This window comes from Parus major, chromosome 12, assembly GCF_001522545.3.
Source record: "Parus major isolate Abel chromosome 12, Parus_major1.1, whole genome shotgun sequence".
Lineage (NCBI taxonomy): Eukaryota > Metazoa > Chordata > Aves > Passeriformes > Paridae > Parus > Parus major.
Genome location: NC_031781.1, coordinates 20,335,241 through 20,351,742, shown reverse-complemented (window position 1 = coordinate 20,351,742; position 16,502 = coordinate 20,335,241). Strand labels below are relative to the sequence as shown.

The 16,502-nt window shown below is 40.1% G+C and overlaps 1 protein-coding gene across 9 annotated transcripts in view; it reads left to right on the top strand.

Moving 5' to 3' along the window:
- Positions 1-1,915: 1,915 nt before the first annotated feature.
- NR2C2 (nuclear receptor subfamily 2 group C member 2) overlaps positions 1,916-16,502 on the top strand; it is a 34,391-nt gene continuing 19,804 nt past the window's right edge. For 2 of the 9 annotated variants that reach the window (XM_015640996.1, XM_015640991.1), the window contains exons 1-7: positions 1,994-2,081; positions 5,228-5,293; positions 9,771-9,881; positions 10,726-10,926; positions 12,098-12,200; positions 13,243-13,422; positions 15,091-15,238. In XM_015640996.1, the coding sequence (XP_015496482.1) occupies positions 5,252-5,293; positions 9,771-9,881; positions 10,726-10,926; positions 12,098-12,200; positions 13,243-13,422; positions 15,091-15,238 (785 nt within the window). In that variant the 5' untranslated portion in view covers positions 1,994-2,081; positions 5,228-5,251. Of the gene's footprint in view, positions 2,082-2,259; positions 2,415-5,227; positions 5,294-6,465; positions 6,567-9,770; positions 9,882-10,725; positions 10,927-12,097; positions 12,201-13,242; positions 13,423-15,090; positions 15,239-16,502 lie in introns of those variants that run through there. The other 7 variants (XM_015640992.1, XM_015640994.2, XM_015640993.1 and 4 more) reach the window with 7 other exon arrangements.

The following is a 16,502-nucleotide window of genomic DNA, read 5'->3' as shown; positions in this document are numbered from 1 at the left end:
TTAATTCTTGGCTTTCTCACCAACCAAACCCATTTTAACTGGCAGTTAGATAAAGTTTCCCCAAGTCTATTTTACCCACGACAGTAATTGTTAAGTGATATCTCTATCTTGACCTGTGAGCTTTTTCACGTCGTTTTCTCCCTATCCTGCTATGGAGGATGAGGGGAAAGCGAGTGACTGGGTTATCATGTGGCTGCAATCCACGGTCAGCTCACCACAGTGTGGTAGGTATAATTATTTTCTTTGCTGACAGTCTAGTTATTAACCTTTACTTGTAATCTCTTTGATGGTTTTTACCTATGGCATCTATTATTAATTTCTCTCTAGTCATAGCTAAGGCAAAAAAGCAGGTTTTACTAATACTGTTTTATATGTCCGTGCATATAAATTTAGCACATTTCAGCATTACCTAACACAATCTTGCTTATTAAATAAGTTCAGGGCATATATTGTAGTTCTATACTGAAATAGTTGCAGTGAAATTTGTCACAATCTTAATGTGGCTTTCTTCAACCTTAGCGTGCGTGGTAGAGCTGTACAGCAAGCATGATTGCTCTCCACCAAAGCTCAAAGTAAAACTGCTGCAAAGCTTTCTTTTGGTGACAGAAACAAGGAAGGAAGAGACAAAACCTCTAACCCTTTCCTTGACTTGCCCATCAGGAAACACTGGGGGGTGCAAGCAGCCATTCATTTTTGCCTTTAGCATTTTCCATTTTTCCTTTCATTCGGCCACACTTTTATAGTGTATTTTATGAAGGTAAAAGAAAAATCTGCATCTAAAGGTAAGCACATGTCCGTATTTTGAGAAATTGAAAATTCTTCATGTATTTAACATTACAGTAGTGAACACCCAAGACATTTTTGAAATATTTTTCTTTATTTATGTTTTAGAAACACATCTGCACATCACATGCTCTAATAATTCCTGTTCTCTAAAAGTAAGGCTGTAATTCGTAGGTCTAGTACATCTCTCATGCTCTTACCCCAAAGAGTCAGTTTGAAGAAAAAACTACAAACAACCCTCCAAAAGAAAAATCCAACAGCAACAAAAAATCACCATACTGACAATATAACTATTCAGTCAACAGCACCTCTTGTTTGTGTGTTTGTTGCATTCGACTGCTCTTTCTTCCATACATTTTCTTTCAGGCATTTCTGCCTCTTTTAGTTTTACTATTAATCTAACTGCTCCTTAAATTAGCTTGTGTGAAAGTTATTAGACTCAAGGGAAACCTACTAGAAGCACTAAGAACATTTTGATAAGTATAGTTAAGAAAAAACTATTCAGATGTTCACCTATGACAGGGGGTGAACATCTGATAGCCTGTGAGAAGACAAGCACTGAAAGGTGGTAAATTCTTAAACCACTTCAGCTGCACCCAAACCTGTTTCATGCCTACCATTTCGCATTTGGAGGCACAACATGCCTCATTTACAGCCCACTTTGCCGTTAAGAGCCCTAATCAATGACACTGACTTTATAAAATTAAATAAAAACTCGCCACTCTGGTGGCGGCGTTTGTGAAAGCCTGCTTAGCTCTGAGCCCACCTTCGACTGCATCTTCAGCGAGAATCAAGGTACACACCTGGAACATAAATACCACCGGCGCACTGGACAGCCACCGCCAACCCATTACCTCGGGCTTCCAGCTCCTGAGGAGCCTCCCAAGCGAGAGGGACAAAGGCGGTGACCGTACCTTCCCCCCACTGCCCCAGAGGCCAGGTTCATCCCGGCCCAGCCGGGGCAGTGCGGGGCTCGGGAGGCCCAGGTACCCCGGTAGCCCCTCCCCGCCGCCGGCCCCGCCCCGCGGGGGATGGAGGGGCCGCGGCCGGGCGGGCACTGGAAGAGGAAGCGGAGACGCGCTCCCGGGCGGCGGCGGGGTCACGAACTCTGACCTGTCACAGGGCACGGCACACACAACAACACACCCCCGACCCCAACACAGCCCCGGCCCCCTCCCCTCCGCGGGCCCCACAGCCCCTTGCCGCCCCCGCGGGGGGAGGGAGGGCCGCTGCTGGGCACCGGCCTGCCCGGGCCCGGTCGGGTCACCGCCACCGCACCTCTGGCGCCCATACCTGAGGTAAAAAACATTTTTTAAAATTGAAGCGGCCTGGTGGGTTTGTTTCGTGGGGGCCAGGACGAGGGAGGGGGCGCGGGGGGGCGGCAGCGGGCCCTACTCTGGACACCCCCGCGAGGGGAGGGGTGGGCTGACGGTGGGTTTAGGGGAGGGGGATTGCACGGCTCCGGTATTTGGCTGGTATGCGAGCACCAGTCGTGGTCTGGCCTAGTCTACAGCTCCTGGACAGAGAGGAAACGACCATTGTGGCGTGCTGGGACGATCGGCGGGGCAGTCCCTCGCCGGAGCCGCTGGCTGCAGCGTGGGCCGGTTGAGGTCGGAGCTGGTCCGAGCGCGGTGAGCAAAGTCTGCTGTCCAAGGGGTGTAGGGCGATGGTCGCGGTGATGACGAGCGCGGGACACAGACAGAGAGAGAGAGAGAAGATGGAGTCTGAGCGGGCGGAGGCTTGAACCCGACCCTTTTACCTTTGCCACCGGGAGGGCGGAGGGGAGGGGGCGGCGGGTACTTTGCATACGGGGCTGAGACTGCCGCCATCTTACCGGCCGCTTCCTCACTGCCATACCTGGGCCTCCTCTAGGCGGACACAAGGCTATACCGGAGGGGAAGGGAAGGGGCCTAATGGCGGCGGCAGCAGCCCCGCCTGGGCTCTGGCTGGCGGCCAGCGCCGCCATCTTGTGCTCAGTGAATCCCCGGGGGGGCTGTACCTCAGCTCGAGCGGCGACACCGCCACCATTACAAGCGGGCGGCTCGACCAATGGGCGCTCTGCGGGGAGCGCTGCGCCTGCCATGAGGTCATTGGTCGGGGCCGGGGGCGTGGCTCGGCGGCGCGCGGGGCGGGAGCTGCCGAAGGCCTTTCAGCAGCGGGCAGGGAGCGATGCAGCCAATGGGGGCGGGCGGCGCGCGCGGCGCAGCCAATGTGGGCAATGCGGCAGGCCCAGCTCGGCCTGGCCGGGCTCGGAGCGCCGCCGGCACCGCCCGCGGTGTTCCTGCTCGGTCGGCGGTGTCCGGGTGTGGGCCGGGTTCCTGCCGCCGTGTTGGCCCGGGACAGTGTACCAGAGACTGCCGGCAGGGCCGGAGCCGCTCCCCGCCCGTCCCGCCGATGGCAGCCTCCTGGAGGCTGCTCGGTGTAGCCGAGTCGAGCTCACAGCGTAAAGAACCTCGTTTCATTAAGACAAAGGAACAAATTTAAAAAGTTTGAATTTGGGCTCTTGCCGTGTCTTGTCAGTAGGGCCATACCCTTAGAACCTCTCAAGTGGAATTTTTGATTTGCTTCTGAGGTTCCACTGCAGCTTAGGGAAAGCTTAATGATTTTACACTGTATTTTGGACAGTATAAACTGAGCTGGCTGCCACCGTATTACACTGAAAATAATTTCCTGGTGCTTCAGGTGCCTCTTCCTAGGTTATAAGTTTCACGTCTTGTGTTGGTTTGTTTGGGGGGTTTTGGGTTGAGGTTGCCTTACAAACTGTTGCTCGGGGCTTTTGCTAGGAAACTGATTTTACCTTCTGGGAGTTGACACCATTAAGAAGCTTGGCATGGCTGTGTATGGTCCCTGTGCTTCAACTGGATAGCCTCAGCTTAAGGTTCTTTTGTGAAGGTCAAAAGTACAAAAAGCCTTGGTGATAACACCAATAACAGCAAATGTGTCAGACTCATTCTACAGCAAGCACTTGTGTTTTGTGTCTCAGAAAGGTACTGTTATGAACAAAGCATCATTTGCAGGGCTTCTGTCATCGTAAAGCGCTGAGAAGACAGTATATTATTAGCATACGGTTATGCTTCTTGTGCTTTTTGTTGAATATTAAAAAAAAGTAAGAAACACTGAAAATGCACTACTGAACAACCGAGAAACCATCCATAAACTGGTTCATAGTCTTAATCAAGTGCAATACTTCAATAAAATAATGACAAGCTGTAGAAGAAACTAGCATAAGTACAATTTCCATGGGGATGTCTCAATTTTGATTATGCATTGTTACAAATTATCTTGATATATACAAATAATATTTGACATATACAAAATTACTTTCAGACTTGTTACAGTATAAGTGAATCCTTTTAACTTAATGACTTTGACATATTTAACGATGTTAGCTTTGTAGAAATTACATTTCAATGGGTGCTGGAGACATGCATACATTTTTCTGTTATGTGTGTTGCTGTTGTTTGCTGTGTTTTTTAATTTTATATTAAATGAATGCTTTGCAATTACAAGCAGAGGTTTCCAATGAAACATCAAATGAGCCAGCGTTCAGTAAAGCCTTTTTATATTACCTACACCTGGATTAGAATCTGAAGTCTAGCCCTGTAAGTCACAATTGAATCGTAAGTCATAATTAAAAACTGAATGCATTAATTGGAAATCCTAACTAAATTTATCTTGGAAGAAACACACCCCTAATAACAATAATTAAAAATACATTGGAAGTGGTTTTTTCTTATTTCTTTGTCTTTGATTTCGCTGTCTTTTTTTTTTAAATTTTTTAAACCCTAAAGCTGAAGGTGGAGTTACTTGGAATAGGATAAAATGATTTTGCAGTATTTTCTTCTCATTGTAATGGAAGTATCACATTATAATAAAAGAATAGTTTAAATAACGGAAGATATGTTTTAGATGTAACTGTTTATTTCCCTTATTGTGTAAGATTATCTTAAGAATGTGAATGAACATGGTGGTTTGACAGAATGACTCAATAAAGTTTGGGTGAAAGAGCATTCTCAGCTTGCTGCTCCCCGGTTTAGCATGTGGTGTAGAAGCAGTTAAACTGCAAGGTTTCTTCTGCCTGAGCTGAGGAAAGCCCCTTTGAGATCTATGAATTCCACAAACTGCATTAGTACTTGACTTTGAATTAGTCCTTTCTCATTTATGAAATTATTCTTTACAGATTAAATAACAGAGTGGAAATAGTATATTAGAGGCTTAATAAAGTAGAAGAATAATTGTACCTCAGCAGTTTAAACAGCATGGTTCCAGTATGTGTGTCTCATGTATGTGTGTGTACACACACATCAGTGGCATCCTCTCTTATTTGCTAGATATATCAAGCAGAAGTGTAAATTTTCAAAAAGTCATGACAGAGCTTTCTTTAATACTATGAAAAACCCAAACTTTTGTGCCTGATGGAAGTTGCTGGCATCTTTCCAAACAGGTTCTCTAATGGTCTTGTTTCACCATGGCAACCAGTATGGAGGTGCTGGCTCAGCAGGTGGCTGAGGTGAGTGACAGGTGATATCACAACAATTGGTACATGAGATTTTGAAATTGAAAACATATTAGGGAGTCCCTGTTGTTCACCCTATCTTGTTCTGGTTGCCCCCATATTAAGAATGCAAGTAGGAAGTTCAACATGAGCTATAGAGAAGTTTGGCTGTACTATGAATTGTTTTAAAAAATTAATACAACAAATTTTCTTGTCATTTGATCATTAGATTGGCCATTTGGGACATGGAAAGCTTTTGTACCTATTTTGAATTGTAATCTAGATCCACCACAGTGTTTGAAGTTACCTGTTTTACTTATGCCGTATACTGAATTTACAGTAAGGTGGTTAATTTAGATCAGTTTTTATATTTTGTGCCTACACTTAAAAGAAAAAGCACAAGACCTACTTAAAGTCACATTAAGTGATGTCTTGATGCATTTTCACTGAAGCTTGGATGTTCAACAGCTGAAAAGTTTAAATCAACTCATAAACACAAACTGCAAGTGTTCATGGCCATAGAAAATAATTTATCTCCTTCACCATGCAAACTTCAGTCAAAAAGCAAACTAGATCTTTTGTCTGATTAAAATTATTTCATTAAGTTTACTGTGATTTTTTTGTATTATTACGTAATTAAGGGATTTAATAAACAATAAAGGGGAAATGGGCTGAGAGACCTCTATAGATGACGCCACTTTTCAGACATTAGTTTGGTTTTGCATTTTACATTTTCTTTTACATATTGAGCTAAGATTACACCTGTGTATTAAAAAATATTTTAGTTCAAGAAGAAGCCTATGTAAGAAGAAAATATAAGTTTAATTCTGTTTTTAGAAGTGGATTTTGGGTTATCTACTTAGAAGTACATTTTTAAAAAAGAAATGTCATTCTTTTTAGCATGGAAAATGGTCTAGTAAAGTGTCCTGGAAGTAACATCTATGGAATAGTTTCCAAAAACTTCGTAAGTTTCACAGTGAAAACCAACAAGAGATTTTTCACTCTAGTTTCTGTACCAGGTATGAATTTGGCAAGCTGCATTTTTTTAAAAACACTTCCAAATATACTTGGAAAGATAAACCTGTAATGGAAATATTGACAAACTTTATACTATTTTGGTAGAAGTTGGGTGCTGTAATAACATCTAAAGCACATAAAATATGTGACATTTGTAATTCCTCGTGCAGGAAATGCACCGTGGTAACATAGTGTGATGGTTGTATCTTGCCACTGGAGAGATCGCTCCATCTCAAGAGTGTATGAAGTTCTGTGATTTCTTCCTGGCCTGGTGGGTAAATACAGGGCTTCATCTCCTTATAATATTGAGCTGCTGCTTAAATGATATGCCTGTCCACTGCGTAACACTATGAAAACTTTGTTCATGTAAAAACAGTTGTAAGCAGCATTATCTCGTTAGGAATTCATTGATACTATGACCATGTTAATGAATCATTTCTTTATGAGTGGCTGGCTGCCTGCTATTTGTGTCTTCTGTCAGATAGTTTACAATACAGCTAAATACATAACTAGTTTTCTTTAAATATGCTAAAATTCTATATTTGTACTCACTATATCTTAGAGAAAATGTAGACTCAAACTTGACACTGGCTTTATAAAATTAAAGATTTTCAGAATATCATATTTTTTATTGATGAAAATTAAATGGAAGAAGAGGGTCTTTGACCTCTTTTTGCACTAAATTTCAGGTTATGAACTGCGAGAGACAAGTTGCAACCTTGATAACCGAATGCAAATATTAGCAGCTTTACCTATGTCGGCATCACTTTTTCAACATAACTGCCACATATGTAGCGCATGGGTTTATTGAGAACTGTGATGCCAAGCACCAAATCAGACTGTCATGCAACATTTCCTTTTAACTTCGCTAATTTGAAATTAATTGTCTCAAGTGAGATTGCATGGCACACACACAGGACCAGGGGATCAGGACCAGGCAGCATGGGTTTAGGAAAGGTCTGTTGGTGCTGCCTGACCAACCTGATTTTGTTTTATGATGAGGTGACCCACCAACTGGATGAAAGAAAGGCTGTGGATACGCCTACCTGTATTTCAGCAAAGCCTTTGATACTGTCTCCCAGCATTGTCCCGTAGAGGCTGCAGCCTATGACTTGGACAGGTGCATCTTCGTTGGATTAAGAACTGTCTGGGTGACTGGGGCCAGAGAGTTGTGGGGAGTGGTGCCACATCCACTAGTCAGTCACTAGTTGGGTTCCTCAGGACTGAGTTTTGGGTCCAGTTCTGTTTAATATCTTTATGGATGACCTGGACAAAGGGGATTGAGGCTAAGGCCAGCAGTATGAGGTTCAACAAGGCCATGGGTCCTGATGTTGGGTGACCACAATCCCACACAGCACTCCAGGCTTTGGGCAGGGTGGCTGGAAAGCCACTTGGCAGGAAAGAGCCTGCAGGTGCTGGTCAGCAGTGGCTGAATGTGAGCTGGGTGTGCCCAGGTTGCACAAGAAGGCCAATGGCATCCTGGCTTGGATCAAGAACAGCGTGACCAGCAGGGCCAGGGTAGTGACTGTCACTCACTACTGGCTACTGGTGGTGCTACACCTCAAATCTTGGGGTCAGTTCTGGGCCCTGCACTGCAAGAAAGGCATTGAGGGGCTGAAGCATGTCCAGAAAAGAGTAAAGGAGCTGGAAAAAGGGTCTGGAGAGTCAGTCATTGAGGAGTGGCTGAGGCAGCTGTTTTGTTTTGCCTGGAGAAACGAAGACTGGGGGGGACCTTCTCAAACTCTGGATAGGAGGTTGGAGCCAGGTGAGGAACAAAAGGAAATGGCCTCAAATTGTGCCACAGGGGGGTTCAGGTTGAACATACTTTGCAAACCCAGAAAAAGACATGGCTGCTCCAAAATGTTTAAAGAATTTCCATGCAGGTACCTTATAGCTGTCTGTCTTGTCTTTCTCCTTGAACAATGTGGAAGAACAGACTATTCTTTTTTTCCAAGCTGTCTGCAGTACATTGTGGTGTAAGGTTTGAAGATCAATTAAAGGCTAAGGATTCTACAACTGAACAACTGCAAAACAGTTTTAAAAGACCACCTTGCTCTGATTTAGACCTTTTAAAGGGTGCATAGCTTTGTTAATAATTTGGCATGGAAGACAAGAAGATTATCAATTAAGATGTCCTCTAAGAGTCTGGATTTTTGGGAGTCTTTTTTCTCACCTAGGTATCTTTGTTTTCTGGAGCTGAAAGCTTTAAATCGTCCAATAATTAAAAGATGCCTTTTATTTCTACATCTCTTCTGTCTATTTTCCTAATTTAACATGCAACTTTTGTGACCTGTATATTAAAAATAATTGGAGATTGTATGTTCAATTTAGATTATACTTTTACAGTATGTGGGACTACTTATGGCACAGGCCATAGGGGAGTAGAATGGTATGGTTTCATTAAGTCTTGTGTATTTTGATTCCTCTCCTTCCCCAAAGAGACTGTAGTCCATTTTCCTTGCTATCCAAACTGTTTTTTCTTTCTTTATGTCATAAATGAACTTTTCTGTATATTAAACAAAGACTTTTCAAAGCAAGCTGAAAATAAAACTGCACTGTTGTACAGCTGTACAAATTTTGATATAATTCCAAGATTGCTTAAAAGAGGTTTTGATAAAAACAACTTGTGACCATCCTGGTTTTGGACACATTACTAGAGATAACAGGTTCACAGAATGGTTTGGGTTGGATGAGACCTTCAGGACTGACTAGTCCAACTCCCTGCCACGGGCAGGGACGCTTTCTACTATCCCAGGCTACTCCAAGCCCTGTCCAGCCTGGCCTTGGACACTTCCAGGGATCCAGGGGCAGCCACAGCTTCCCTGAGCACTCAGTGCCAGGGTCTCACCACCCTCTCAGGGAAGAAATTCTTCCCAATACCCAATCCAAATGTTATTGTGCATGTTTAATTCAACATTTAACATTTTTGCTATGAAAACAAGCTTTTCAAACTGGGTATTTTTCAGGATAAGTGTTAAGAACTAAATTTGCGTTTCAGTTTGGTAGTCTAGAAAGGCATGGAATAGGACAAAAAACAATAGTATACAGAAGTAGTGCCAAAGTTAATTGCTGTCATTCAAAAGTACTCTGAAATTATTAAAAGGGGAACTACTTAACATTTTACATTATTTATATATGATGTATTTTATTTTTACGGAAGCAAAAAATGAGACAAGTGTTTAATCAGAAGTCCAAAAATGTATTTCTGCATTTCAGTAAGCTAAAGGATCACACAGTACTTAGTGATTCATTTGAGCAGAGTGGTGGTGGTAGTGGTGGTTTGTTTTTGTCAGGGTCACTCAATTTCCAGAAAAAGAAAATATTCTGATAATTAATTGAAAGCCAATCCAAGCTGGTTAAATGACTGTAACCTTTCCAGTAAATTTAGATTCTAAACTCTAGTGCTATCTGATCTTTTATAAATATTGCTATCAATACCTTAATAGTGAATTTAAATTCTGTATTTTATTTGCAGGTGCCGACTGTTCAGACTTCGCTATCTGAATCTCCAGTGATGACCAGCCCTTCCCAGCGTATCCAGATAATTTCCACAGACTCCTCTGTAGCTTCACCACAACGCATTCAGGTAAAATTCATTAATTAACCAAATATCACATCTTTTTTTCTCCTCCTCCCACTTAGCTTTATACAAAAGCATGCTAAAGACTATGGAATACTTCCTTTAAATCTTGTGAGAGCAGATAATTTTTAGTGAAAATTAAAATCCTTTCTCCCTCAATACATTTATTTGGTGCTGACTAGATGGCTGTATATAATAGTTAGCCAGTAAGGAGTATTTACACAGGTTAAGTCTCAGCTACACAAGCAAATCTCCTGAACCCTGGGCACAGCAAAGGGTGAGATACTGTCAACAGAAATTTGAGATTGTCTCCAAGTGCATTCCTCTTCCCATTTATTTAGGAGCCAGTAGGAGATTAATCTGTTTAGCACAAAGTCGGCCTTTGGGAATGCTGCACAGTGGGTCTTTGTTAGATAATAAAAAGGTGTCATTAATGTATCAGAATGTATTCAATGGCAAATTATATAGGACTTACTAAATTTTAATGAAATACTAGTGCATATTGATATGGTTACTCTACCAGACAAAATAGAGATCATGCTACCAGACAACTGTATCAGAAACAGAAACCTTCCATCATAAAAGAATCTTGAGAATTGGCAGGTGAAACAGTAAGGCTGCCTGATTTCATGTTTTTATGGTGGTACTTTAGGGAGTATCATCTTACATAAAATATGTAGGTAAAAATGCATAGGTAAATGTTAATTGGAGAACATCTCCTTGGTGTCATTTATAAAGAAAAATTGGAGAGAGCTTCTTTGTAATTTTGCACTGATATACTTCTGAGATGGAATTAAAGGTTTTAAAACATGAATTTACTGTGGTCATGAATTTCTTCAATGTTTTACAGATTGTGACAGATCAGCAAACAGGTCAGAAAATTCAAATAGTGACAGCAGTGGATTCAGCTGTGTCTCCAAAGCAACAGTTCATTTTAGCTAGTCCAGATGGAACTGGTGCAGGAAAGGTGATCTTGGCAGCACCTGAGACATCTAATGCCAAGCAGCTTATCTTTACCACCACAGACAACATTGTGCCAGGCAGAATTCAGGTAAATACAGTGATTTAGATAAACCATGGAATTTTGGTTTGGTTTTTTTTGTTTCTAAATTAAGTCCAAATTGCTTTAAGACCAGTTGCAGTAGTTTTCTCATGACATGGATTACACATACTTATCTTAGGCTTCATTGTTCAATCATAAATCACTCAGTCTTCACCTACCTCCACTGCACTCAACATCCCTTGTTGTGTGTTCTCATTCAAGTTCCAAAGAAAAAAGTGAACACTTAAGATAGTGCTTGTGAGAAGAGCCAGGATTTCTCAGTCTGCTCAAGATTCACAGATATACAGAGCTACAACTCACCTGAGCAAATTTACATGACTTCATACTTTACATTCAGTATCAAGACATTGCAATAAAACTGTTATGGTTTTTTTGGGTCTTGAGCATAATATACGTGAACAGGAGCTTTGCAAAACCAATGATATAAACAATAATCTACCTCGTGAAATTTCAGATTTCTTCCTAGCAGTCTTAAAAAAAAGGAATAAAACAAAAGTAAAAGTTCATGGTCCTTCTTGTTACTGTTACAATAGAGAATATTTTACAGGAAGAAGAGTAATTTTTACATAAATATTTTTAAAATGGTATTAATAGTCTTCTGAAATTCATTTTTCCATGCTAAATAAGGTATCTGACATTACAGAAGGGTTGGGTTTTTTAGATTTTCGTGGTTAAATAGAATGTTCAGAACAGAAGTTTTGTAATCAAAGTCCTTTGGAAGCTAAACTGTTTCTATGGTAGATCTGAGCTCCAGGCTATCCCCTCTGAACCATACATCCCTAATAGCTAGAGAAGAGATAGATGGGAACAGCATCTGAAAGCCAACTGTCTTTGGCTAAAATATAGCAGCTGTTTGAGAGTATTTGCAAGAAGGGAAAAATACTGTGGATTGCACAGGTGAAGAAACATTTGTACTAAGCAAAGCCAGCAGTTTTATTTGTAATTTGTTTTGACATGACTGTTTCAAAAGTCTCACTATTGTCAGTAAGAACTCTCATTAAACTGCATTTTATTCTACTTAATTTCATTCCCCATGCCATATTTATTCATAAATTCAGACCCCTCTTCTTAGCTGTCACAATCATCTTGTTCTACAGGCAAAGCTCCTTGCCTTCGTATCTGGCTGATTACATCTTTTTGTTCTGGAATTTTGCTTTAGATAGTGACAGACTCTGCTTCAGTGGAACGTCTGCTAGGAAAACCTGATGTTCAGCGGCCCCAGGTAGTAGAATATTGTGTAGTCTGTGGTGATAAAGCATCAGGTAAGGAAACCTACAAAGTGGTATCGAAGAAACTTGCTTGAAAGGATGACTGGGATGAAGAGATTATTTTTCATGGGCTTTAACTGATTTTAGTTATGCTCATGGCAAAAGCAATTGACTTTTTAAATGGGAAAATATACTCTGTATCTATATGCAAAAAATAGCTAAACTGTGCTTGGAAGAATATTACTTTTTTTCACTGAACTGAAGCATATGATAAATTGGCTGAAAGATAAAATAATGATAAAATCACTCCTGATAATTGAAAAAGACTGCTTGAAGCATGTAGTCAAGTTCCCCACAGTGATGTGCAACCATGAAATAAACATGTCACCTAAATATGTCTAACTACTCCAAGAAAATGCTTCTTAGTGCGCTCTAACAAACTTAACACTTCCTGGTATATTTTGTTCTTCTACTATTACAAAACAAGGAAAGCAGAGATCACGTGAATCCTCAGTGTTTCAGATCCATGTAGTAACAAGGAGTCTTAAGATAAAATTTTTATATTAGTCAGGGGGGTGTTCTGTGCTTTCATCCTAGAGAAAAGACACCCTTCTGTCTCTTTTTCTCACTTTCTTTTATTTCTTTAAATGCTTATGTAATTAAAACAATACCAGAATTAACATGGACAGGAAATGTAAATAAAGATTGCATTTTAAATTTTGATGCAAAATTACTTGTTTTCTGAAATTACTTGAGCTCTTAGCATGTATGTTCTCTAAATGTATCCTATAGTCTGTAACAGCAGATAGAATTGTATCTGTACTTACTGCTGAATGGGAACTACACCTTCATCAACTGCACATTCAGAAATAGGCTGAGCCTTTCACTCTTCTCTCCACTCTCACCAAAACCCCTGACAGTAGGTAAACCAGAAATATCTTGTGAGACTACAGTAATGCTTTCACGGTTTAAAATGTTGGTACAAATACAAAACAAATTTAAAGGGTGACTTACAGTGTTTTACTTGCTTAAAATGAGTATTTTTATGCTAAAATATAAGTAATTTCCAACTGGTAACAATGTATATGTTTCCTAGGTCGTCATTATGGTGCTGTCAGTTGTGAGGGATGCAAAGGTTTCTTTAAAAGGAGCGTAAGGAAGAATTTGACCTACAGTTGTCGTAGCAACCAGGACTGTATCATCAATAAACACCATCGTAATCGGTGCCAGTTTTGTAGGCTTAAGAAATGTCTAGAGATGGGCATGAAAATGGAATGTGAGTGTTAAGTACTCAATGTGATATTGTGCCTACCAAATAACAGTTATGTGGACTACCGCTTGTTAGTGTGTTCTCTCTGTTTTGGTATATATTGCTTGAAGGAAACAGAACATTTTGGCAGCATCTAGTGCACCTTTCTTTCCTCACCATTGTATGTCTGAGGTGCAGTAGTGGTTTGTTTTGAATGATGTCTCCAAGATGTGTTGTCTTTGATGAGCCCAGTTACAGCCTCACTTAGAATGCATGTTCCAAACACAGTGTACGTTCATAATAGAAAATACTCTGACATGGATTGACATGAATCTGGTATTCTGTTTTGAGAATCTGCTTTCCTTCCAGTTTATTTTTGCAGCTCTTCCAACCACTGGTATAAAGTAGTTAGTCTTTTTTTTTTTCCCTCTTTTTGAATTTTTATGTTAATTTGATAACTTGTGAGCAGTGTTTTATGGGGCATTGTATAAACTGTCATATGTTTTAAAATATACTTTCATGTTTGTATGCAGTACTTCATACATTTCCAGCGCTAGCAGCGAAACACTTGTTTCAATATATTTTTGTTTTCAGTTTATATCACCTGTTCTTCAATTTAGCACTATGTGAAACAATTACTAGGTTGTTTTGTGATTTGGGACATAACTGTTGTATTTGTACTCTAAAACTCCAGACCTGTTGTGATGATTCTGGTGCTTTGCACACAATGTGCTGAATACAAGATGAGATGTTTGTACAAGAAAAACTGCTGCAGTTCCAGAAATAAACCTTTCTTATCCCCATATGATTAGGGTATATGTTTACTGACTTCACAGACTTTGGGTCAGGCTTCTGATAAATTAATATATATTCACCAAGCCAATAAATTTGATATGACAACTTTTAAGCCCTTACATTTTGCTAATAGTAACAATACTAGCAAAAACAAAATCAGGAACTAAGTAACTTGCTGGTTATAAGGATAACTTTCTGTAATATGTTTAATAATAATATTTTAATATAATAAAGATGCACTTTTCACATTCTTTAAAAGTTACAAAGTAAGTGCTTAATATTTTTATTAAAAAATTTGCTACACTTGTTTGGCATTTCAGAGACTGAATTTAGTTTGTTTCAGTTCTTGAGTATAGATATTTAGATTATGAAGGGGTTAGTTTTGAAACACTCTTCCCTAACTGGGTGAAATTAATGGCTGTGAGTGAAGTGTATGTCATACAGAGAGTATCCTCTCAAGGAATTAACCTGCATCTCAAGTAACTTGCCTCTCTCGACTTTTTCAGGGTTCTTTCTTTGTTTGCATTGTTTTGTGTCATCCAGAATAGGAATGTGCCTAACATATAGATATATCTGCGCCTGTTAAAAAAAACCAAAACAAATTGAAAACAATCTGTAGAATCTTCCATCTTATCAAATGCCAAAAAAAGAGCAATATTTTATTCCAGATCAGTAAAACTTGAAGAAAAAGATAAATCTGTGACTTTCTAGTTAAAAGTATATTTAAAAATCCACATACTCACAGATATGGTAACGTTGGGACCTGCATTTCTTCACTCTTGGTATTAGATTTCCAGTTTTGCACTGAGCTGTTATGCTATCATAACTGCAGGAGTTTTACTTACTTTTTGTATTTTTTGTTTGAATTATTTCCTTTCAAATCTGTATGTCTCTATGTAGCAGTTCAAAGTGAAAGAAAGCCTTTTGATGTGCAGCGTGAAAAACCAGCCAACTGTGCAGCTTCTACTGAAAAAATCTATATAAGAAAAGATCTTCGAAGCCCTCTAATAGCAACTCCAACATTTGTGGCAGATAAAGATGGGACGCGGTGAGTAGCTCAGTTCCACACATTTTTTTTCATATTATTTGTGCATGTTGCTTTGCAGTCACACCTATATTATTTCTCCCCTCTGCTCTCAGAGGAACAGAAAAGAGTTCTAATGAACACATCATCTGTTTCCATTACCAAGGTCAATGTAGGTTCTGCTTCTTGTGAAAGTTTTTATGTCTGCATACAGGTACATGGTTTTCAGTTCAGAGCTGGCTCTTGTCCAGCCAGGTCAGAGCAATGCAAAGCAAATGAATGATATTCAAACAGAAAGCATATAGGCTAATGGTGTGATGCATTCAGGTTAGCACTTCTCTGATATCAGATCTGCAAATGACAGACTTGGGCTTCCATCTCCTAAAGACAGTAGTTAGGGAGACTCAGTGGCTGCTGATTCAGATCCCAAGAGACTGATTTCAACAACACCAAAACAGCAGCTTCCTTTTACCATATGGAAGTTACTCCAAAATGGTTCCTGCACTCTCAGATGTGTCCTTAGGCAGTGTGTGTGAAAATGCACATCATTACAAACAAAGGCAATATTACTTTTTTCTGAATAGAATAGAAGAAGTCTAGGTTAAATATAACATTTTTAAAACTAGTTTATGAATGGTTGAGAACCACATAAAAAATTGGATTTTATTATTCAGTTTTCGTATGGGGGGAAGTGTGTGCATTTAATTTTTTATGTACGTATTCCTTGTTGAACAAATGACACTGCAGTTAAGAAGTTTGGGCTGCAGGGTTCTTGGAAAATTGTTTCTTAGTGTTCTTGTTTGAAAGAAGCACTCACAGACACATTTGCTTCTTAGAAATTTCCTTGAGCTACAGATCCATTACAGACCTATAAACAATACTACAGTCATTAAGAACCACTTATTTATGTAGGATTCATATTTGCATAATGCTTGATAATTTGGGTTAGGGTTAGGGTCAGGGTGCCTGTGTCAAGGCTGTCAACAAGCCTGTGCTTGTTCACAATGATAGCTGTTCATATCAGACCCCTTGTACTGTAACGTCCTGCAGCCTGCACCTGTGTTGTGTGCGTTGGTATTGTGTTATGGGCACTTGGAGCATCACATAAGTAGTAAATAAACTCCTTGCTGACTGCAAAGACTTTCCACTGTCTTCCTAAATTAGATACAGCAGAGGAGAAGGACATTTGGTCAAAAAGCAGCAAAAGTAAAGGCAGCAGAGATTTTATGCAGACTTTGATTACATTACTGTTTCTGACTATACTTTGGAATGTAAAATTAAATATTTT